The 21,895-nt window shown below is 46.8% G+C and overlaps 4 protein-coding genes across 5 annotated transcripts; 1 reads left to right on the top strand and 3 right to left on the bottom strand.

The window, feature by feature from the left end:
* Positions 1-588: 588 nt before the first annotated feature.
* LOC148319180 (drebrin-like protein B) lies at positions 589-7,031 on the bottom strand. The gene is made up of 14 exons (XM_088282100.1): positions 6,325-7,031; positions 6,199-6,254; positions 6,021-6,133; positions 5,644-5,718; positions 4,761-4,907; positions 4,607-4,684; positions 4,232-4,383; positions 3,745-3,799; positions 2,806-2,871; positions 2,632-2,737; positions 2,158-2,415; positions 1,333-1,517; positions 1,160-1,229; positions 589-1,076 (listed from the first exon to the last, which is right to left on the bottom strand). Exons 1-14 carry the CDS (start codon positions 6,405-6,407, stop codon positions 940-942), a joined length of 1,581 nt encoding a protein of 526 aa, XP_088138226.1. The 5' UTR covers positions 6,408-7,031; the 3' UTR covers positions 589-939.
* Positions 7,032-7,180: 149 nt separating this feature from the next.
* prpf38a (pre-mRNA processing factor 38A) lies at positions 7,181-9,069 on the bottom strand. The gene is made up of 2 exons (XM_088282108.1): positions 8,615-9,069; positions 7,181-8,009 (listed from the first exon to the last, which is right to left on the bottom strand). Exons 1-2 carry the CDS (start codon positions 8,995-8,997, stop codon positions 7,448-7,450), a joined length of 945 nt encoding a protein of 314 aa, XP_088138234.1. The 5' UTR covers positions 8,998-9,069; the 3' UTR covers positions 7,181-7,447.
* A 5,285-nt stretch (positions 9,070-14,354) lies between these two features.
* cox5ba (cytochrome c oxidase subunit 5Ba) lies at positions 14,355-17,396 on the top strand. The gene is made up of 4 exons (XM_088282111.1): positions 14,355-14,534; positions 15,619-15,689; positions 16,188-16,287; positions 17,112-17,396. The coding sequence occupies exons 1-4, from the start codon at positions 14,405-14,407 to the stop codon at positions 17,222-17,224; spliced, it is 414 nt and encodes a 137-aa protein (XP_088138237.1). The 5' UTR covers positions 14,355-14,404; the 3' UTR covers positions 17,225-17,396.
* Positions 17,397-18,027: 631 nt separating this feature from the next.
* crybb1 (crystallin, beta B1) lies at positions 18,028-21,659 on the bottom strand. 2 transcript variants are annotated; one of them, XM_088282106.1, is made up of 6 exons: positions 21,261-21,659; positions 20,522-20,641; positions 19,684-19,802; positions 19,409-19,522; positions 18,777-18,914; positions 18,028-18,315 (listed from the first exon to the last, which is right to left on the bottom strand). In XM_088282106.1, exons 1-6 carry the CDS (start codon positions 21,570-21,572, stop codon positions 18,132-18,134), a joined length of 987 nt encoding a protein of 328 aa, XP_088138232.1. In that variant the 5' UTR covers positions 21,573-21,659; the 3' UTR covers positions 18,028-18,131. The 2 variants fall into 2 exon arrangements, with proteins under 2 accessions (XP_088138232.1, XP_088138233.1); XM_088282107.1 differs by having other exon boundaries at positions 18,777-18,919; positions 19,409-19,541; positions 21,261-21,332.
* Between the last annotated feature and the right edge of the window lie 236 nt (positions 21,660-21,895).

The following is a 21,895-nucleotide window of genomic DNA, read 5'->3' as shown; positions in this document are numbered from 1 at the left end:
CAGCACTGTCAAAGTTGCTCACTCGCTGTAAGTTGAACCCGAGACGTGGACCAAAACATGAGGTTAAAAAACCAGCTATGAGAAATGAGGGATATTAGATTTGAATCCACAAGCATTAGCTTGCCTGGTTGTTTGTCTTTGTGTGCCCTGCGACTGGCTGGCGGCCAGCCCAGGGTGAGCCCCGAAGACGGCCGAAAGCGGCTCCGGCACCGCTGCGACCGTCGTGGGGAGAAGCGGCTCAGATAATGGATGGATGGTGCAGCGCCACCTACTGGCACACGGAATTGTCATGTTAAAGGTGAATTAGCTGTCGCTCTTTTTTTGCTCCAAAGTGTTCCAGGAGTTTCTCTCGTTTACGAAAACACAGGCCAGCTGAGGTCTTACAATTTGTCTGCAACTTTTCCACTTGACTTTCATGTTTGCACCGGAAGTGAGAGAGCGGACATTAAAGTTGTCTTGAACTTCTTCTGGAATGTGAAGAGAAGCCACCCTCTGTATCACTTTCGGACCACTTTCAACATTTTAGCTAGCCCGGCGCCATTCCACTTTGACAACCGCTACGTTAAAAAAAAAAAAGGAATATGTTCATGTGATGGCAATATTTCAATTAATTTGTCAATGTTTATTCAATTTGTCTAAGCTTGAAATGAAAGATTTTTGTTTCCTTCGTTGAATCAATTGACAGCGCCAATAAGGGGAACTAAACAGACAACAAAAAAAGATCTTGTGTTAAAATTCAGGTTCGAGCACAATTTAGAATAGCAGAAACTCATAACAAGCCTGTTTGCACGCTGTAATTCGTTGAAAAATGAAAGTTTTGGGGAAAAAAACTAAGTTGACGCGGCTGAAAAAAAGACTTCCATCGTGCTGTTGAGCAACCAACATGCTTTGATTTGGGGTCACGTGACGCGCCGCCCATGAGCCAAACACAAAACGGGGTTACAGGAGTTCAACGTAATTGGCGGGAAACATGCCGTAGTGGCCGTCGGGGCCGTAACCCCGCCACCAGCCTTCGTCCACCATCTCGATGCCAGTGATGATGTCGTCGGGGTCGAAGGTGATCTCCGTGTCGTCGGCTGCGGAGACAAAAACCGGCGCTGATGAGAGCGGCGTGCATGCGCGTGCACGTGTGTGTGTGCGCGTGTGTGTGTGCACGCACCGGCCTGGTAGTCGTACACGGCTCTGGCGCAGACGTTTTGTCCCGCGTCAGCGTTGTCGCTGTCTTGGGCCTGAAACGGCATCAACTGTCATGAGTGAGCGACACGACAGCCGCGAGCGCGTCCTCACGTGCGCTTGACTGGGTCTCGTGCGTTTGTGTCCCGGCTGACTGACCGTGTTAATGTCCTGGCCGGCGTCCTCAAAAAGGACGTCTCGATCCGCGGGCCGCGGCACCGCGTACTCGCTGTCTTGCGTGTCTGTTGGAAACATGGCGCCTGCGAGCGCCTTGAGCCGCTGGCCGTTCGGCGCCGCCTCGTACAATTCGTCCTCAAAATCGTCGGACCAATCGTCCTCCTCTGCTACACAGAGACGAACGTTACATCCGGCTTGTTAGACCGAAGTGATGCATCTCCTGTCCTGTCCTGGTCCTGTTCTTTCGCATATCAACACTCTTACGCCGTCCAGCCTTATCCCACCCGATTTGGACCCGCCTTGTCCTGTCCGTCTCAGCATCGGCCAGTTTCTGATCTATCCTCTCGTTTGCGACTTGTTGCATCCCTTCCTTTTTACCACTTTCCTGTCCTGTCCTATGCTGACCCATCCCACAACAACATGCCTGATTTCACTATCCCTTTCCTGTGCAGTCCTATTTGCTACCTTGAGCGACCATTCCTAACAAGCTATAGCACTGCCTGACTCAAAATACCAATCGTGTCCCGTTCTACCCTGACCCTTCACTGTCCTCGTTCTGTCCTGTCCTTCCCCGTTCCATAACATACCAATGCTCGCACTGCCTGGTTTACTATCCTGGGCTTTTCGAGACCTATTTGCTAATTTTGTGTCCTTTCGCTACAAGGTGTCGCTCTACCTGAGACAAAAGACTTTTTCAGTCCCTCCCAATCCTATCCCAGACCCCTTCTTTTCCTGTCCTGTACCATCCCACCGGTAGCACTGCCTGGTTTACTCTCTCTGTCTACTCATTCACAGAAAAAGTCACACCTGCAGGCATCACGGAAGAAGAGGCGGTGCCCACCGCCACCTGTGAAAGAAAGTCGTTGGTGGAGGTCGTGACAGGTAGAGGCGAGGAAGGCGGAGTCCAAGAAGGCGGGACACTTTGGGCGACAGAATTTTGGTCAAAGGGCTCAAAGGCTTTCCGGGTGGGCAAGATCTCAGGCGGCGAGATGGACGCGGGCTCCAAGGGGGGAGACTGAGGTCTGTCGAAGGCTTGCTGGGACAAAAAGGGGCTTCGCAGCTTTCCTAAGGGACCAACAAAAATAGAGGCACGAAATAAAAATAAGGTGGGGATTCCGTCACTGACAGACGGCTGTTTTTGGGGCGATTGACGGGGGGTGTGCCATAATCAAAAACTATGATAAGCACCCGGGAGTCAAGGAGCAAATTAAAGCAAAATCAACACGTGGCTTTTAGACGATGAAAAAAGTAGGCGATGCACGCCATGTCGGCTGTTCTTACCCGCCTTGGGGGCGGAGCCTCCGTAGCCCTGGTCCAAGGAAGTCTCCTTTTGCTTGAAGACGTCGCGGGGGTTGAAGGAGCGCTGCGAGATCAACGCCTTGGCCTCCTGACAAACAAGTTAACCTCGCGTCACGCAACGTTCTTCAACATCGGGTAAGCAATGTTGGTGCTCACGTTAGAAGCCAGCGCCGGCGCACCTCGCGTCATCCCCGCGTTCTGCGTCTCTTTCTCCTGCAGACTCTGCAACGCAACACAAAGCACGTTTGCAAATTCTGCTTGAAAACACACGCACACACACATGGCGCCACAAAAATCACCTTTTTCCGAACTTGTTGCCGTTGTGACAAACGATCGAGTTCTCTCAAATGTGAGCCGTCGCTTGGATGTTTTTTTTTGCTGAAGGCCGATTAAGCCCCATGTACTCAAAGCGATACCATTTTGCCTGCTGCTTGACGAATGCAAAACGCCATAGATGGGCGAACAAAACTAGCACCAATTTTGAGGTAGTTAGCATAAAGGTCTTGTTGCCAACAGTGCAGATAGACAACAGCAATAATCACAGACGTATTTTCTTTATCTTCCACAAAGAACGGGTATCATTACAACCGTCTACCGAATAGGTGTGATAGTCGTCTTCGTCTGTCTTCACAACTGTATTATACTGCCACCAGGTGGCCAAATCGGGCACAATGACGTCGTCATGATGCACAACTTTTAACACTCTGATATTAAGACTCGCAACATTTTTTTGTGTTTTCCTTCTCCAAAAAACGACAAAAGTGCACTTAACTCATTTGTTGTAGACATTTTTTTTCCACTCATCCATGCTGGACTGATCTGTCCCAATGAAATGACCCCCCCCCCCCAAAAACCTCCTTTATTTTACCACTATTTTAGGGGCAATGTCATTGTGATTCCTCCTCGAGTTTCGTGGGAGTTGTGAGTGGATTTATGGAGATTGACGCCTGTTTTTCTGACCGGGCAGGCTCAAATCACGGGAGCGTATACTGCACCGTAAATGGGCGCGTGGGAATAATATCGGAGCAAATGTGTGCGGTTTTTGAGAAATTCTGGCTTTTGATGTCAATCCAAGTTTTTAAAGTGATCGCTCACCCGTCGCTGTTGGTCTTTCTCCCGCTCTTCTTCCTCTCTTTGCTTCTGCAGCAGTCTGACAAAATGGTACACACAGATTTTAAGAGTCAGCGAGGGTGCCGAGTTTTGACACATTTCTGAGGAGGAAGAACGAAGTTTCGCGCAGGTGATTCGTCCCAAGTTCAATCGGGCGTCCAATTTTTACTCCAAGGTTGGTAAACAACTGGTGAGGTTGAAAGGTCATGTCACGGAAAAGGTGATGCTAGTTATGGGGGACATGCGCGCTTCCGTCAATCACAGCAAGTCGTCCAGATCCTGAAGCACAAAGCAGCCCCAGAACATCACACGAGCACGGCCACGTTGTGAGCAATCAAATCCTCTTTGATGAGGAACTTGAATTTTCTTGATCTGGTCTTTACATTTGTTTCTAGGGAAAGGATGCGAAAAAGAGGCCAAGCGCTTTTTCAGGAATCCGCAAGTCATGTGACTTGCGTGCAAGCCCTGTCACCTGTTCTGGTCGATGGTGATGTTTCTCTGCTGGATTTTTTTCTCCCGCTCCTTGGTGTGTTTCTCCTCCAAGTCGCGGCGCTCCTGCTCCAGCGCTTGCCTCTGCAGCTGCGCTTTCTGCACCTCCTCCCGCCGCCGCACCTCCTCCTCCCGCTGAGCACACACAAGACAAATGATAATATATTAACATATGCGATCTTAGTACACCGAGTCCTTCTGAAAAAAAAACTATGAATGCACTGAATCATAATTTATTATTGCCATGACAATTTGATCTTCTAAGCTTGTCTCATTCTGATCAATTTCGGCAGCCATTTTATCACTTGCTGCCGTAGACTGAAAATGAGGTGACAGTTGATGACGCGATCGTGATCACCTGCGCTTGGCTCCAAAAAGAATCTTTGTTGATTTGTTGAATTTCCTCCACGGCGTCAGTTTTGCGATAAACGGAACCCTGAAAACAAGACGCAATAAGAGGCGCATGCGTATTTGACCTCGCCTCGACTCGACGTTGGCGTCCGTCATCTCACCACAGCTCGTCGGGGGAAGTCTCCGGGCTGGGGGGCCGCAGGCTTGTGGAAGTTGTAGTTGGCTCCCGACGCTTTGGACACTTTGGACAGAATGGCGTCGGGGTCCACGTCGTCCTCGTCGCGAGCGTTGATGGTCACGTGGGCCCCCTGCGCACGCATACACGTGCGCACAAGTTCAAAGTCCAAAACGGCAGCCAGAAGGCATTAGAATTATGCCACAATTATGTGCACGTAATGTCAAATTGAGCGCACAAAATGTGTTTGGCGTATTGCCGCCAAGGATATACACAAAATTGGTTATACGCTTGCAGCTCCTCTCCACTATGAATACAAAACACCGATTCCGGCTTGCAATGCAGGCGTGATAATTATGCCACAATTCTTAACCAATCAGGAGTCGGACACTAGGGCTAATTCTGATTGGCTGATTGAGTCTTATTGTTTACTGTCCACTCGTAACTAAGAGGCGTCTCAAGGGACAATAACGTTGAACCAAACAAAGACATTTGAGCACCAAAAGATTTGGGGGAATTATCACTAAAACAATGCAGAAGACGCTTCTATCGACGGTTTGCTTGAGGCTTCTCGGACTTTGAACTTACTGCTGTAAAATACGATTGGACAGTAAAGAGCCAATCAGAATTAGCCCTAGTGTCCGACTCCTGATTGGTTCAGAATTGTGGCACAATTATCACGTCTGCATCCAAGTGTGAATCGGCCTTTTGTAGTCATCACGCAGAGAAGCCGCAAGCTTAAAAAGATTTTTGCGCGTACGCTTGGAGAATATTGAACACGCCAAACACATTTTTTGTACATGGTAACTGTGGCATAAATCTAACGCCAAAGCCCGACGTCGCCGCAACGAGCAAAAAGCGTCTCCCACCTTCAGGAAGTTGGCCACTGCACTCAAGTGATTGGCGCACAGTCCTTTGCGTGCCTCCTTCACTCCTTCGCCAGTCTGCCATACGTCACGTAGAAACATGGACATGATGTCGTCGGAACAAGAGCGCGCGCACACACACACGCGCACACAGACGTGTCATCTTATGAAATTTACTCTCACGTTGTCCGACTTAACCTAGGAGCTATTTTCTGTTACGCCCCCCCCCCCCCCCAACTGGCGGCATGTCAAGCCTTCGAGGCTCAGCATCAAGAGCCAAACAAAGAAACATCATTTGACTTGCCATACGCACACACACGTAAAAAAAGAGAGCGGTTTAGCTGAGCATCATCACGAGGTCGTGCGCGTGTCTCACCCACCCAGTTGACGAGCACGTATTTGGGCAGGCCAGAGTTGGGGTCTTGCACTCGGCAGAAGGCGTACATCACCTTGCCGCTGTTCAGCTCCTCCACCATCTCCTCCAGACCGCCGCCTGCACACGCACAGGTCAAAGGTCATGTTACCTCCCCCCCCAGAGGGTCACATGACTGCCCTCACCTCCTTTTCCCGCCACGCGCATGGTGTTGCTGTTGCCCTCGTAGGTGAACAAAACCCTGAGACACATTTCATACGTGTTACCCCCACGAACACACACGGATACGCACAGGAGGCGGCGCCACCTACCAGTTGACGTCAGAACACGCGTCCACCACGTCCTTGTAGGCCGCCATCAGCTCAACGCCGTTTTTGCTCATGTTGACCGCCATGTCGCCCAGCTGGCCAGACACAGAACGAAGCGACGCTCTGCCTTCCTTCCCAAATGGCGGCCGAGTCGGACCGGTTTGGGGAGAACCTGCCGGGCTGCATTCTCCGGGCGCGGATTGAGGTCTTGCGTGCCGTCCCGGCGGCTCCTCCTAAATGATTGACATCTTCCCGGACTTTTTCACTGGCTATTTCTCGTGGATCGCGCTCATCCTTTCACAGCAGTCCATGGCGACGTCCAATCATAAAAAACTTAAGTGCCTAGTTAAAGTATTTTCCCCTCTTCTCAAAGTCTTCACTCTTTGCAGTTTCCTCACTTTAATGTTTTGTATAATCAAACAAATGTAAATGTCAATGTCAGACAGATAATCCAAGTAAACATAACATTTTATGTATTTATTACGATGGAAAAGTCATTTGTTGTGAAATGTGAGTTGGTTTTTTTCCCCCCTTACTCGAGCACACCCAAGGTCGACGTGTTCATTTAGCACACGAGCACAGCAACAACGTCACCAAGAAACGCAGGAGAAGACAAAAGTCAAGCAGGTGCCTTCTGCATTTTAGGTGAAGTCACATAGCTTGATGAGTTCCAAGGCAAATCCCAGCGTTAACCAAAAAGAATGTCAAGGCTCGCTTGATGATTTCCACAACTTTTTCTTCCGTCTGGAATGAGCTCCCATGAAATGTTAGGCAAGCCCCTCTGTCCATTTAAAAAAATAAAATAAAAAAAGTCCATCAATGTTGATGTCTTTTCAGAATCAATTACTCCATCAATGAATCGAATAGCTGGATACATTTTATTTCGCAGTAAAGTATGTTACAAAGCATTTTTCAATTTCCCAAAAAAAAAAAAGAAAAAAAAAAAGAAGGAGTCAGAGAATTACTGCTACTGAGAGGCTGGCTGGAATCAGACAGCACTAAATGATTACTGGCTTATTAAAAGAGTTGGGTACACACGGAGTGTCTAAAAGTCACAACTCAAATAATCCACGGTCCAACAAAAGTAAAAGTTGGAGGAAGGGGGGGGGGGGTGGGGGGGAGCTGACTACTGATCGCCCCGGCGACTCTTCTTGCGACTTTTCTTGGCACTCTTGTCGGGGCTCTTGGAGTGGCTGCGGCGCCGGTGGCTCCTGCGGTGGGCAGCCGGGGACTTGGAGCGGTGGCGGCGCTCGCGATGGCGCCGTGGGCTTTTGCTGCCACCGCCGCGGCGCTCACGGCGGGCGTCAGGGCTCCGGCGGGCCTTTGGGGAGCGGCTTCTGCGGCGGGGCGAGCGGCTGCGGCGGCGCCGGGGTGAGGGCGAGTGCCGCGGCCTGTCGTCGCGGCGGGCCCGCCGGTGAGGCTCGGGGCCGGGGACCCCGTCGAGACGCTCGCCACCGTCGTCGTCATCGTCGTCGCTGCTGCTCTCCACCTCGTCCAGGTCCTCGTCCAGGTCCTCCTCCAGAGCGCTGACTCGCGGCTCCAGCATCTCGGCCTCTTCCAGGACTTGGCGCTTCTGCAACCGCGGCAGGATGATGTCACACATTCTCTCCGAGTGGAGCAGCTCGTGGATGAACTCGTCCACGTGCATCAGCTCAAACTCGCCGTTCCGGTTCTGAGTCTTGATCTTCCTGCGGTTGTTTGGGATTTCGAGAGGAACAAATGAGGGAAAAAGGGCATCTTAGGCAACTTTCACTCAGAAATTTTTAATGAATAAAGCCAGAGGGTCAAGGCCAGAATGATACCAAGGTTGCGGCCTGAGGGCGGGGGACTGGCTCAAGTACCCAGCTCTGCCAGAGACGAGTTTCTTTAATAAAGGGAACTTTATACTCTACCTGGATGAGATCCTCATATTCTAATTACTTTAAAAAAAATTCTTGCTTTCCTTATTCTGGGTTTTCAACTCTGCAATTTCCACACTCAATATGTGCCTTAAATTGTTTGTATATGGATATTTAAAAACGAATTATTAAAAAAAAAGGCCAGTTTTCGGGTTCCCAAGAGCTTATGGGAGTAGGTCAAGATTAAAAAATCTAAATGAGCACAGATAGACATCTTTCGCCAATGTTTAGAGGTTATTTGAAATAATAGTTTTAGTTACAATAGTTCGTCTCCACATTCATATAAATCTTCAATACAATGTAATAACATGGAAAAAAAAATGAAAAGTATGTCCCGTCTGTCGGCGAACACTGCAGATGAGATGAGGCGGCGGCAACTAAGCATCTTTCCTCACCGGTAATCGTTGTAGAGCGGCTCCAGGTACTTGTAGCAGTCAACCGCCGTGCCAGTGAGGCGCATGTACATGGCGCCGAGCAAGCGCACGTACTTGAAGTCCTCGTTTTTGATGAACTCGACAATGATGTCCTTCTCAGGCTGGATCTGCAGCAGCTTGAGCGCGAGGCACAGAAACGGCGTGGGCTTGATGTTGCCCCCGAACACGCCGCCCACGTACTTGAGCTCCATGGCCTTGTCGACCACCAGCTCGGCGGTCAGTCCGAAGCATTCCTCCTTCCAGTACTTGCACTCATAAATGCGCGTACGGATGATCTTCTCCACCAAGTACTGCGGATTGGTCCCATGGATGCTGTTGGCGTCTTTCACCGTCCTGTTCGCCATTTTGACGCCGCGATCGGGCGGCAAGATTGGAGCGGTGGTCTGCGCGCCTCCTGATGACGTCACGCGTTCATAAACTATTTCTCAAATATATTTATTTGCCTCTTTGTGTTTGTTTTTAAGCCTTGGCTGTTTTATTTGCACATTTTGATTCATTAAATTAAAAAAAATTAATTGAAATGAAAAAAGAAATGCATTTCAGTCGCATTGGCGCGGCAGCTCGTACGTCACTTCCGCTTATTCCCGGAAAAAGCCGCCGCTGTAACAGCGGCGGAACGAAATGTGTGTGTATATATATATATATAAATATATATATGTGTGTGTGTATATATATATATATATATAATTAATAATTTGTATTTATAATTATTAATAATATAATTAAAATAAATATAAACTCGATATATCGGGAAACGAAAACGAAGGTGACTGTAAAATTAATTCTAACTCACTAAAAAAGAAAACCTAAGAATTTTGTTCCGAAATAAAAGAAATTCTAACAGAAATTGAGAATGATGGCAACATAATTAGATGCAGTAAGAAGTGGGAATGTTAAATACAAAATTAGAGAATAGCAATTTGTTTTGGCAGATTCGTCAAAGCTGTGGCAAACCTGATCCGTCTAGCAGAGATAAAGAAAAATGATTGCTTGTCCAATCCAAATTTGATGACATCTTAAAGAGACTCGAGGGTGCCTTTAGAAACTCATGGAGGAGGGAGAAATAAAATAAATTTTAGTATGATGGAAAAATGAAGACAGTAATAAAAACGCAATTGCAAGTTTTGTTAATGAATGGAAGAGTATACAAAAGACAGAAAAGTAGCATAGGAAGTGTTTTCCTTTTTCTAGCAACCCCTTTTCATCTTCAGATTCCACCAAATTTCTGACCAAATTGTGAACTTTCAACCAAACGAACCTGATTGGCATGATATACCTGGACATTAATAGTGAGATGGTCTTTTGGGGGGGGCCAAGCAGTTTCCCTTGTGGGCCCTCAAAGTGAACCGTGCCGCAATCGATGACTCAAAAACGCATCATGTCAGTGTTACAGGAGCAATCTCTTCATTTATACTTACCAATACCTAATTACATGTACATTTTTTTTATTTCATGTTCGATCAAAGATCAAATATACCATGTAAATTTGTATTATTGCCGCCGCCAAATTGATACTTATTGTAAATACATTGGTGACAAATCCGAAATTGGCGTAGAGGCAGGCTAAAAGCATTTGGGCAACAAAAAGGACACCGAGCATGCATGTGCGTTAATGTTTATTAGAGGTTAATTTTCATTTGAGGAACAGCATATGGGAAGCAAGTGAAGACACAAAAAAAAGCCATTTGTGACTTGATATTGAACATGTCGACAAAAACCTCTGAATATGCTTTCCATTATATGACGACGACTGACGAGTCGTCAAGCATCATTCGCCGAAGCAGATCCAGATGACATTCTTCCAAATACACGACTCATTGATGGCTCCCTTTATTCAAATCAAGCCAAGTCAAAGCGAATGGCTGAAAAAAACATTTGCCTCCAAAACCACACGTCGGGCCGGATCTGGCCCTCGGGCCTCAGCTTGAAACCACAGCAGCGCCGAAAAAGAAAAAAATCAAATAGCAGGAGATTCCAAATTAAGCAACAGCTCGCGTGTGGAGCGTGGACAGACGACGGCGGCGGCGAGCCCTGCGATCAGCAATCCGTTCGCGTCTGCCAGGACGAGCTGGGCACAAGCACAAAAACAAAATGGCGTCAACCATGGTTGGCGGCGTGGCGGTGGCGTTGGCGGTGGCGTTGGCGGCGGCGGCCTGACCTGGCGATCTAGTCGCAGAACAGGTGACGCAGCATGTGCATCAGGGTCACCATCAGCAGCAGAGGCAGCGAGTAGGACGAGGCTGCGGTGCCCCCTGAAAAAGTGGCGCACACACACAACACAACAAACGCAAAAATGCCTTTGGGCCGCCCGACGTCTTGCTCAAGTCAAACCATGGCTGGTACTCACCAGCGGTGGTGGTCAAGGTGAAGTCGTCGGACTTCTTGCTGTTAACCTCGCACGTGTACTTGCCGTCGTCGCTCTTGGCGAGAGAGGTAAAGGTCACATCTTTGCTGGCAATTGTGATTTTGTCGTTGGCCTCCAACGCGACGTTGTCCTTCTGCCAGATGTAGGTGATGGTGCCCGTTATGGGGGCGCCGCTAGCATCAGTGGCGGAACAGGTCAGAGTGAAGGGTTTGCCTTGAACCTTCTTTTCGTCGCTGCCTCCGACGGTCACCGTCTTGACTTCAGGAGCAGCAGCAGCAAACAGGACAAGTCCACGTGAAAAAATAGAATGTTTTTGTTGACCAGCTGCCCGTAACGCGACTGGCCTCACCGAGAATTAAAAAAAATTTACGGTCATTTCTCGGGTTCCCACAAGAGGGCCGAGCAACGCAAAGCGATGCGTCCACACAACTAGCGGAGGACCAAATTTGAGATGTAATCATATGGACGACAAAATGTGCCAAAATGAAATATTTTCATGTTTTTACATAGAATTATTGCTCATTTAATTTTGCACGATGGCCTGACGGTGAGAGACAGCAGCGGTCGTGGGTTCCATCCCATCTCCGGCCTTCCTGTGTGGAGTTTTCATGTTCTCCAGGATTGCCCCGAGTTCTGAGTGTGAGCGCGCATGGTCGTTCGTCTCTCTGCGCCTGGCATGCAATCTGCTGGCAACCAGTTCAGGTTGTCCCCCACCTACTACCCGAAGAAAGCTGGGATAGGCTCCAGCGCCCCCCCTGCGACCCGGTACAGATCACGGATGGGTGCCGATTTCATCAATAAATCAATCAATTCGTGACACTTTATTTAATAGAGCATTTCTTGATGAATCGGATTCATTTCATTCCCTATTTAATGAATGAATGAACCAATTGATTCATTCATGACAGTTTTAATTCAACATTTCATGTTGCAGTTATTTAATTTTGGCACTATTTTCAAGTCAAATGAGTGGCTTTGGCTTTTCCTGCGCCTTCAAACTCACCGTTCACTGTGACTGTGAAGGTCACTATTTGCGCAATAGAGTTTTCAGTGTAGGTGCCCGTGAAGGTTGCGGCGTCATTCTGCCCCAGCATCTTGATCTTCAATTGGCGCTCAAGCCCAAATGGCCAAACGTTTCTCCAACATTTACCATGTTGAGCGGCTGAGACTTTTGTAAGCAGATGGTCGCCCTGGCGAGCGAGCGCTTGGTCAAATCCTCGCCGATTGGAAGTCACGCAGGTGAAAAGCACGTTTTGCAAATCTTTCTTTCAATAGATTTGGATGACGTCAACGCTAGACTTTGACATAGTTTTCTTCTTTTGGACTTGTTCAGTACATTCGGACATCATTGCAGTTTGTATCGATGATGTCGATTGAAGAAATTCTCCATCCCAAAAGGACCAAAGACTTGTTGTTATATAAATGTGCCGAGAAATTGTGTTTGGTAATGAAAGAGCAGGAAAGAAGCATCTGTTTTGGAAAAAAAAGAAAAGCAAGCGCAGGCCTCCCAGTTTAGAAAATCTTCAAGAACATTTTGGAACGGCTTCGCCAATTTCTTTCCAAGATATTTCCGATGGGATGAAAAGCCAAAAGGTTGAGGCCGTGCCTCTCAAAGGAGTTCATTATTAAAGACGGAAGGAATATTCATTCGATACTTCTCACACATTGGCTTTCTGACTCTGATTTGGGAACTGACTGTTCATATTTACAAAGTTGGGGTATATTGAGAGCCAATGTCACAAATGGCATTCTCGAAATTCTCCAAAGGAGCACGTGTGACCCACACACCAAATATGTGCTCAAGCTTTCATTCATTGGAGAAGAGGAAAATGGAGTTTGCAGGGCGCATTCCAAACATGCCCATATTTAGACAGCAGGGGGCAGTATAGGAACATGTTGGGCCCACACGCTTCATCTCTTTGTGTAGAATCTTTGGTCTGCGGGCCGAATACAGCTTCATTTGAGATCAAGCGGGCCGGACCAGTAAACTCATTCATTGCAAAATGACATAGAACTAACAATAAGCCCACTTTTTCCCATTTACAATTCATGTAATTCAAAAATTCGTTTGTTGCAAATGAAGAAACGGAACAAAATGTGCAATTTCCATAGCATCATGAACCTAGTAAGGATAAGCGCTCGTGGTCATGGATGCAAACGTCATCAAGGCCGACTTTGACTTTTTCAAAGACAACTTTCCAAAAAGGGACTAAATCAACAACCACAAAGAATGTCAGCTGATGCACACTTAAGCCACGTGGAAAGCATTTGACCAGGTCACCGCTATGGGCTGATATTTGTGCCACTAGAAACTGAATATTTGAATTGAAGACTGGATATTTGAATTGAAGAATGGATATTTGAATTAAAAACTGAATATTTGAATTAAAAACTGAATGATTGAATTACATGAATTGTAAATGGAAAATTCTGATTAAAATAAACAATACATATACAATTGTTGTTATTCAATAATTCAGTTTGTAATTCAATAATTCAGTTTCAATTCAAATATTCAATCTTTGATTCAAATATTCAGTCTTCAATTCAAATATTCAGTCTTCAATTCAAATATTCAGTTTCTAGTGGCACAAATATCAGCCCATTTTTGTTTTATTTTATTACAAATACAATAAACGTCCATATATATATATATATATATATATATACATATATATATATATATATATAGAGAGAGAGAGAGAGAGAGAGAGAGAGAGAAAGACGCGGACGTGCTGTTTATCTGAATCATTTTTTTCTGTTTTTCAATATACGTTTTTGTGATAGAAAAGAAAAAAAAACAAAAGGTGAAAAAAAAACACACAGTACTCTTGTTTTTTTAAGTGAATGCAATACGCGTCCGTATTTTTTCTGTTTTTTGAAAAAAAAATCTGTTTTTCAGAATTTTTTCCTCTGTTTTTTAAATTCTTTTGGTGATAGGAAAAAATATTACTCAGAAAAACATTTTTCTTTTGTTTTTTAAATGAATGCAACACACTTCCAAAATATATATTTATTAGTTTTTATTTTTGAGCCATCTTTCAAAAATGTTAGTTTAACAATTATTCTGCTCTGTACTCGTTCTTTGCAGCAAATTACCAGCAGTAATTAATATTAAATACATTGAATAAATAAATAAAACGTGTCCCACTACAAAACACGACAGAAAATAAATTTGCATGAACGAGCGATATTTTTTTACGTACACTCGGCAAATGTCAAATAATGGAAAGGTTTTGATTGAAATTCGCTTTCTCACATTAAAAAAAAAAAAAAGAAAAAAAAAAGAACGAAATCTTTGCTCGTTCTTCTTCGTGTCCTTCTTCTTCTTCGTGGCTTCCTCTTTCTTCTTCGCGGTCTTCTTCCTCCTAGCAAACAGAATCAAAATGTCGGCCGCAAGGTTATTGGCGCTTCGCACTGTGAGAGCTTCTCCATTTGCCTGGCAAGCGATGGGTCGCCGCCACAACGCCCGGGCCCAGCTGGTCCCAACGCTGAGCCGCAGCATGGCGGCCGGAGGTATGTGCCGAGCCGCGGGTGGTGGTAGCTGAAACAAGCCAAAAGGGGCAGTTTTGTCCGCCACAAGGGCGAAGCAACTGGGCTTGTCGTGTTCGCCTCACCGGAAAAGACGGAAAAACGAAGCCTTTTAATTCGCTGGCGCCACCGCAAAAATGGCTATTGAAGTTTTTTGGGAGTCACGCAGGGCTTCTTTTTTTCGCATCTTTGTGTGTCAAAGGTTGCGGATTTGCCAAGCCGCAGCACGGCATTCTGCTTGTGATTAAGGCTTAAAGGCAAACCTACGGCCCGTGGGCCGGATCCGGCCCGTCTGGTGGTTTGGTACGGCCCGGAGAAGAAAACTGCATTGTATAAAAAAAAATATGAATTTTCTTTAAAATCTGTAGTTCTTGTATTATCCGCTAGGGGGGCGCAGTGTTTTAGTACGTGTAGACAACATGCAAGCAATACTGCGGCGGAACTAGGACCACCTTTAAGTTCCACAAGGCTTTTACTAAATGTTTTTGGAACATTGTTACTATCCCTGTGATCAGTTTTATGCACAACACACTCAAATATATGTTTAAGTGTGTAAAAGTGTTGTTAAAATTGCACATACTTTATTTATGCTCTTATGCTGTTCTCTTGTTCATAATATATTATTCATAATGTAAAAGGAAAATTCTGTTAATAAACATTTTGATAATTTACTTATTCTTTGCACTGATTATTAGTATTAGTGACTAATACAAAGGAAAAAAGTGGGCTTATTGTTAGTTCTATGTCATTTTGCAATGTGTTTACTGGTCCGGCCCGCTTGATCTCAAATTAAGCTGTATTCGGCCCGCAGACCAAAGGGAGTTTGACACCCCTGGTTTAAGCAATTGAATTGTTTGGCATTTAATTTTCTTGAAAGGAACGCGGCTAATTCTTTAGGGACTGCTGTGAAACACTTGGATTCACCATCGCCTCTCTTAGCTTTAGAATTGTTAGTCTCGGCGCCGGATGTTTATTTATTTATTCATCGGAGCTGGATGCTTGGTTTGCGTTTCGGTCGTCTTGCTCCCATCAACGGACGTGAAATGACGTCACTTGCGTCTGCCTTCAGGAATTCCCACGGACGAGGAGCAAGCCACCGGCCTGGAGAAGATCATCATGAAGGCCATGAAGGACGGCACGGTAAGAACGTTGCTTAAGTGAGAGCACGTCTGCAAATATGAGAAGTAATGAATTGCTTGATTGATTTGTAATCCTTACAACAGTAAGGATTTGAATGAAAGGCTTTCCAAAATCAAAATGTGAAAATTTGAACTGAGTGGACTCCGATTTGAACGAGACTCGCTGTGCTGGCGCAACACAAAAATGTCAAATTTGAGGTGAATCGGAGCAGCGCTAAACTGAATTTCAATTAATTGTGCAAAAAAGGGGGAAGTCGTCTTCCTGTCAATCTTTGCAACTCGCTTGCTTTTGTGGCTAAGAGACAAAGCCAATCTTTTGCTGCCAGTATGACGGCCTTGATCTTCTGACCGATATTTTCACCTTTTTTCCTTTTCAATTTTTCCATGAAATGTAATCTCTCAAAACGCCTCCAAAACATATCAAAGTTGCCGGGACGTAAATTCTTTTGTTTGTCATCATATGTCAAACGTTGATGGAGTGACGTGCGGTGTGCTTCAGGATCCGTACAGCATGATGAAGCCCAAGGAGTACGCTGGTTCCAAAGCGGACCCTCACCTGGTGCCCTCCATCACCAACAAGCGAATCGTGGGATGCGTGTGTAAGTCAACGACGACACAATGGCGACGTCGAGCGGCTCACTTTGTCACATTCACGTTCGCTTGATCCTGAAATTATTCAGAATCGCCGCACGCCAAATTGTAGCCAGTTATGGTCATGCAGGTCCAACAAGTGAGAAATAACCGCTCCTCGAAATGTTTCCCTTTTTTGGGGTGGCTTAAATAATATATAAAGATGATTAAAAATAAATAAATCTGACTGTCTTGTTGCAATACTTGTTTAAAATTCATCAGTCAGTTTACAGACGATTTAGGTAGCAAAAGAAATGGCAAAAATCAGAACCATTGACGCAACAGCAACAATTGACTAAAATTGAGTAAACAGCAAAACAAAAAAAAAAGAATACAAACATTCAGGAAGAGCTTCCTCCTCCTCCTCCTCCCCCCCGTGTATTTGCCCTGAACATTTATTTTATTTATTTTTTTTTTCCAAACGAGTTACGGCGCAGTACGGTGGCCTTGAAAGGTCAAAACTATTGCAAAAGCCACAACACAGCAAAGTGAGCGAAACTACCGCGGGATGGCAAAAGACGCAAAGCGGGAATTGTATTGTTAAACCTTCCGTCCGCGCCATGTTGTCATCCACGGAATATTAAGAATACTGCATCAAATTGGACAAGAGGCGTGCGGGGAAGGAAAGAAGCGGACGCCGTTTGTAACGGTGACAGAAGAAAGTGTAAATAAGCAGCTGATGGATGAAATGGCAGCAACGGCAAAATGTGCAAAGAGTTGCCGCTCGCTTGCATTTCTCCCGGGACAAGGCGAATAACGGGCGTGTGGCTCACCGAGGCGGTTGTGTGCGCAGGTGAGGAGGACAACACGGCGGTGGTTTGGTTTTGGCTTCACCAAGGCGAGGCCCAGCGCTGCCCTTCGTGCGGCTCCCACTACAAACTGGTCGCTCACCAGCTCCCCCACTAGGACAGATGCCCCCCCCCCCCCTGTGACCTCATCACACTTCATCACACTTCCTCCTTCCACTCAGTTTACACGTTCGCAAACGTTCCACTTGCTCGCTCGATCTTCTTCCCGCAGTAACGCAATTCTTTCCTTCTCACATGTGATGACATACAAATAAAATGTGTGAAACATTTGTTGTTGTCCTTGTACGTGTCCACGGCAACAAACCTTGCATGCAGGTGCGGAACTAGGCCACTAGAGGGTGATACAAGCGCTGCAATCAAAGGACGCGGCCAGCTTCTGGTTAGAACGCAAAGTGGCCGGCAGGAGGCGATACGGTGTTACTGGAGAATATTTGTGACGTCATTGTTTATGATTAGCGAGTTGGCTCGTGGAAGCCTGTGACAAGAAACCTGCGGTTCGAGCGTTTGAGGGAGAATTTAGCAAACTAGATGGTTCAAAAGGACCGCGAAAAACGAAAATGGCTCTGAGCGATCAGAAGGATAAAATTTTCCTGGCCAAAAAAAAAAAAAAGCTTGAGCGGAGTTTTGACTATCACTATTAGCTTTAGCATCAAACTAACATTATTGCCCTTCAATTTAGCATGATGCCAACTTTTGTACTTGAATCAATTCTAGCATCATGGTAACTTTATTGCATTTTAATCACTGTTAGCATTAGCGTCACACTAAATTGTCGCAAATAGTTTTAACTCGTTCACTGCCAATGACGGCTCTAGACGTCCAATTTTTTTTTTTTTAATTTGGCTGCAGTGAATGAGTTAAGTTTGTCAAATCAGTGATTGAACAAATAAGAAATATTCCTGTTTTTCCAAACATGTTTTATTAATTGTCACCGTAAAAAGCCAGCCAGCGAGGTGCGATGATCGCCGATGGAGTCAGTAAAAACGCGCGTGGGCGTGGCCCTGTCACTTGCTGCTGGTGGCGGAAGTGACGTTGAAGCATCCCCTCTGGTGAAACTGCATGTCGCGGATGCGACGCACCGACTGAATCTGAGGCTGGATGGCCGCGAAGTCGTTGCAGTGCCGGTAGTCGCCGCTCTCCAGCAGGTACTGGTAGCCTCGGTAGCCCGGGTACTGGTAGCCCACCCACCTGCAAAGCGAGCAAGCGTGGGGTTCAGCTGCCTCCTCGTCCGCCCTCAACAGGGCCGCCCCCAAAAATGCTCAGCAGTGCCTTTGGATGCCACAAGATAGCGTTACCTTGCTCGAAATCTAGCACCTCAACTCACTTTAACAATTATGTGGCACAGTACAGTGTGGAGTTTACGTAGATCGGAGTGGAAACGGTGTTTTATTAACATCATTGGTGGGCAGTCCAGGCCTTCTCTAGAGGCCTCACAGAATCAAGAAATGATGATCATATTCTTTACATTGATGTCAGATATCCTCCTGTTGTATTTGTCGTTGAGTTTTTATCCAATTAGAATTCAGCTCACTCGTGTTGCCAGGGAGATTTTCTAATTGCGTAGCACGCGATATTCGTCCGAGGCCTTCAGACACATTCACAAAGAGACGCACAAGCGAGGCTAAACTAAGCTAAGCCGCTGTACTTACGCTCCCCCAGGGACCTTCACGCTGCCCACCCGGTCGCCAAAGCCGTGCACCCACAGGGTGGGTACGTCGTCGTCCTGGATCTCCATCTTGTTGCCTTTGAAGTCAGAGAGTTCATGCAGGCAGATTTTGTGCTCCAAGCTGTCCTGTCAACATTAGCATCAGCGTAACATCACGCTACGTCAATGTGCCCCGTCGTCGCTACTTGTACAAGCAACGTGCCAAGTGATCGCGTGTACGTTCTTCACGTCACGCCAGCTCAATGTGCTTTCATTGCTATTAGCAATAGCATCAAGCTAAATGAATGTACTTTGATTAGCATGTGCAACATTGGAAGTGGGCATTATGTTCATCACCGTCAGTATTAGCATTGTGCCAGCTCAATGCGCTTTTATTGCTATTGCGTATTAATACTGCAATCTATAAAAATTGGCCGGATGGCGTCGCGTCCTCAAAAAAACTTGCAAGTCGGAGTCCAGCCACGATTCTCCCAAGGAGCCACTGTGTAGCGCTTCGAGGAGTCAGTAACGATTGAAGGGTTCGGAACAGCGTGGCTCCATTTTGAATCCGTCTCCCCAATCGCTACAACAGGATTTCCTGTGGGCCGATTGCGACCAATCTCATGCGGCACTGACCATGTGGATGGGCCTGAGCGACATGAGGCAATCGCTGCGGTACGAGTTGCTCCAGGTGTCCCAGCGAGGATACTCTCCCTTCTCCAGGATGAACATCTCCCCGCGGAGGTTGGTCTGCTCGAAGGCAACAAAGCTGGAAGAAGGGGGGCGGGGGGGCGAGGGAGGTTTGGTGGTGGGGGCGGGGGGGATTGGTCGGGGGAGGAAAGGTTGACAAAGTGGAATGAGCGACGGGGGAAAAACAAAAGCGTCATGCCAGCAGACGTTGTGTATCTTACGGGCCGCTGTCCACGATGATGCTGCGCACTCGCTCCAGGCCTCGCTCGCAAACGTTCACGCACTCGCTCTGAAGCTCCAACGAGCGGCCCTGGAAGTTCTCTTGGTCGAATAGCGTCAGCTGCAACACAAACGCCGGCCGTGAGCATCATGTGCGAGCCGTGTGGTTTTGTGGCAACGTAAACGCCAAGGTGCTACCTGGCTCTTGAAAATGCTAATGCACGCTAAGTGGCTGCACGGACGTGCTAACCAGTCGGTTCACAGCAGCAGCATCGAGCTGCAGGATGACAAATAAACGACCCCGCCAATAAGTAGCGTTTTAAACGAGGAGGTGAACGAGGAGTGGCTAAGCGTGCTGATTGCTAAAATGAAATACAGAGTCGGGAAGCACCCAAAATAAGTGCTTCGGTGTACAGTCGACTTTTAACAGAACCGCGTTAGGGCGGCGAGGCGACAACGACGAACAGAAATGTTGAATTGCAATCAATACGTATCGAGACGGAAAATACGATGACGGCAACGTTAGCAATGAATGGCGGTTTGTGTCTAATTTGGAAATGTCACTGGAAATCTGAAACAAAATCGCAAATGAAATCGAAATTGTCAGAATAATCGCAAAAGATTTTTTTTCCTCAAATTGTTCATCTCTAGTTGAGTCGTACATATTTTCATACGTTCCCAAATGTTTCCGCGGGCCGGATTAAACAGCTACATGCTAAGTGGTTAGACGCAAAGTGAAACTGGCGTCATGTGCATGTGAGGCCACGGGTGGTTTGGCGTCATATCGTTATTTGTGCGTAGGTTTTTCGTGGTCAGCCGGCGTGATGTCATCCAACTCACTTTGAAGTTGCCCAGGCTGGGCTCGCCGGTCTTGGCGGCCTTGCTGGAAGCGGCGGGCACGCCTCCCTTGTTGTCCTTGGCGTCGGCGGACTTGGCTGTCTGAGACATGGCGAGGGGAGGCTGGGCGGGAAAAATGCTGACACTCATTCAAATTTGCAAATTACGAGGGACAGGTTCCACAAGCCCCGCCCCTCCCCCGAATTTGGGAGTAATTCACATGCACCACAGTTGCCATGAAGTTTTATTATCATTATATACTGGCAACCAGTTTGGGTGTGACCCCGCCTACTACCCGTAGATGGCTGGGTGGGCCCCAGCACGCCCGTGACCCTCGTAAGGGCGACCGCTTCGGTTAGTTATTTGTTGATAATTGTTAAGTGGGCACGGGGTGCAAAAGATGTCAATTAGCAGGGGCTTGTGAAAATAAGAATTGGATTTAACTCGTTGACTGCCATTGACGGTTAAAGACGCCAAAGATCCTTTTTTTTTTTTTTTTTTACTTGGCTGGTAGTGAATGAGATAATTTATCTTGGAAAAAAGTCTCAGGGAATGGTTTTGTTCAGAAAAATGAAAATGCATGTTGTCGACTTTGCGTTGAGGGGCGGGGCTTAAATGAAATTCCTCTCAAAGTGGCAAATTTTTCACGTCATGCTGGCTGGCTTGGAACACCTTTTGGAACGCTTAGATTTTTCTGAGCTGGGCTTGGGTTTTTTTTTGGTGCGCGGGTGTGTTGTCTTACCTGCTGCGTGTGGCGTCGAAGCGGGCTCGCCGGCGTCGGTCGCGTTTTCCCCTTCCGCACTGCTTTTATATGCTGGCAAAGGCCAAGCGACCACAAAACAAACGCTGCATCATCACACAGTCCAGCCAGGTCGAGGCAAGGCCTGGAAGGTCCCGCCCCCAATAAAGCCCCCGTAAGCACTTTAAATGCAAAGAAAAGCGCTGATGCCGCTTGGGGGAGGCCAGTGGGGGGGGTCTCGACAGACATAGGAGGAATGTTAAAAAGGGGGGGGGGGCAAAATGAGGTCATCCCTCCGTCACCCACAACACACATATTTTGTCTCTTCTTTCACACTCGGAAAGGAGAGAATCAAATAAATCGTGCCTTTCCCCAGAAACTGCAAATTGACGATTATCACCGTGATCATGAAAAATTGTTCCTTTTGTGAGTTTTTTTTTTATCAGGAGAAATAACGCTAACAAATGGAGTTGAATCTGTAAAAAGTGAGGCTCACCAAACTGGTTCCAAGGCCGGTTCTTCTGAAGTTGTCATGCGATTGAAGCTTGGGCGGTGGGGAAGGGGGGGGGGCTATAGGAGTTCAAATATGGAGACGAAACGGTGATGCTTTTGGGATACAACTTCTCTCGGGAAAAAGT

The sequence above is a fragment of the Idiotropiscis lumnitzeri genome, chromosome 18 (assembly GCF_059441095.1).
Source record: "Idiotropiscis lumnitzeri isolate Australia: NSW breed Sydney's pygmy pipehorse chromosome 18, RoL_Ilum_1.0, whole genome shotgun sequence".
Classification (NCBI taxonomy): domain Eukaryota; kingdom Metazoa; phylum Chordata; class Actinopteri; order Syngnathiformes; family Syngnathidae; genus Idiotropiscis; species Idiotropiscis lumnitzeri.
This window is presented reverse-complemented; position numbering and strand designations above follow the sequence as displayed.

What these genes read in the sequence shown, in the direction of transcription:
- LOC148319180 (XM_088282100.1), bottom strand. Translation starts at nt 6,407, where the DNA reads ATGGCGGTCAACATGAGCAAAAACGGCGTTGAGCTGATGGCGGCCTAC. An exon ending in AATACGTGCTCGTCAACTGG is followed by an intron (nt 5,719 to 6,020) that starts GTGGGTGAGACA and finishes GACGTATGGCAG; the next exon opens with ACTGGCGAAGGAGTGAAGGA. An exon ending in CTTTTTGGAGCCAAGCGCAG is followed by an intron (nt 4,384 to 4,606) that starts GTGATCACGATC and finishes GTGTGTGCTCAG; the next exon opens with CGGGAGGAGGAGGTGCGGCG.
- prpf38a (XM_088282108.1), bottom strand. Translation starts at nt 8,997, where the DNA reads ATGGCGAACAGGACGGTGAAAGACGCCAACAGCATCCATGGGACCAAT. An exon ending in CCGCTCTACAACGATTACCG is followed by an intron (nt 8,010 to 8,614) that starts GTGAGGAAAGAT and finishes AAACAACCGCAG; the next exon opens with GAAGATCAAGACTCAGAACC.
- cox5ba (XM_088282111.1), top strand. Translation starts at nt 14,405, where the DNA reads ATGTCGGCCGCAAGGTTATTGGCGCTTCGCACTGTGAGAGCTTCTCCA. An exon ending in AGGCCATGAAGGACGGCACG is followed by an intron (nt 15,690 to 16,187) that starts GTAAGAACGTTG and finishes GGTGTGCTTCAG; the next exon opens with GATCCGTACAGCATGATGAA. An exon ending in GCGAATCGTGGGATGCGTGT is followed by an intron (nt 16,288 to 17,111) that starts GTAAGTCAACGA and finishes TTGTGTGCGCAG; the next exon opens with GTGAGGAGGACAACACGGCG.
- crybb1 (XM_088282106.1), bottom strand. Translation starts at nt 21,572, where the DNA reads ATGTGTGTTGTGGGTGACGGAGGGATGACCTCATTTTGCCCCCCCCCC. An exon ending in ATCATCGTGGACAGCGGCCC is followed by an intron (nt 19,523 to 19,683) that starts GTAAGATACACA and finishes GCCTTCGAGCAG; the next exon opens with ACCAACCTCCGCGGGGAGAT. An exon ending in GTGAAGGTCCCTGGGGGAGC is followed by an intron (nt 18,316 to 18,776) that starts GTAAGTACAGCG and finishes CTCGCTTTGCAG; the next exon opens with GTGGGTGGGCTACCAGTACC.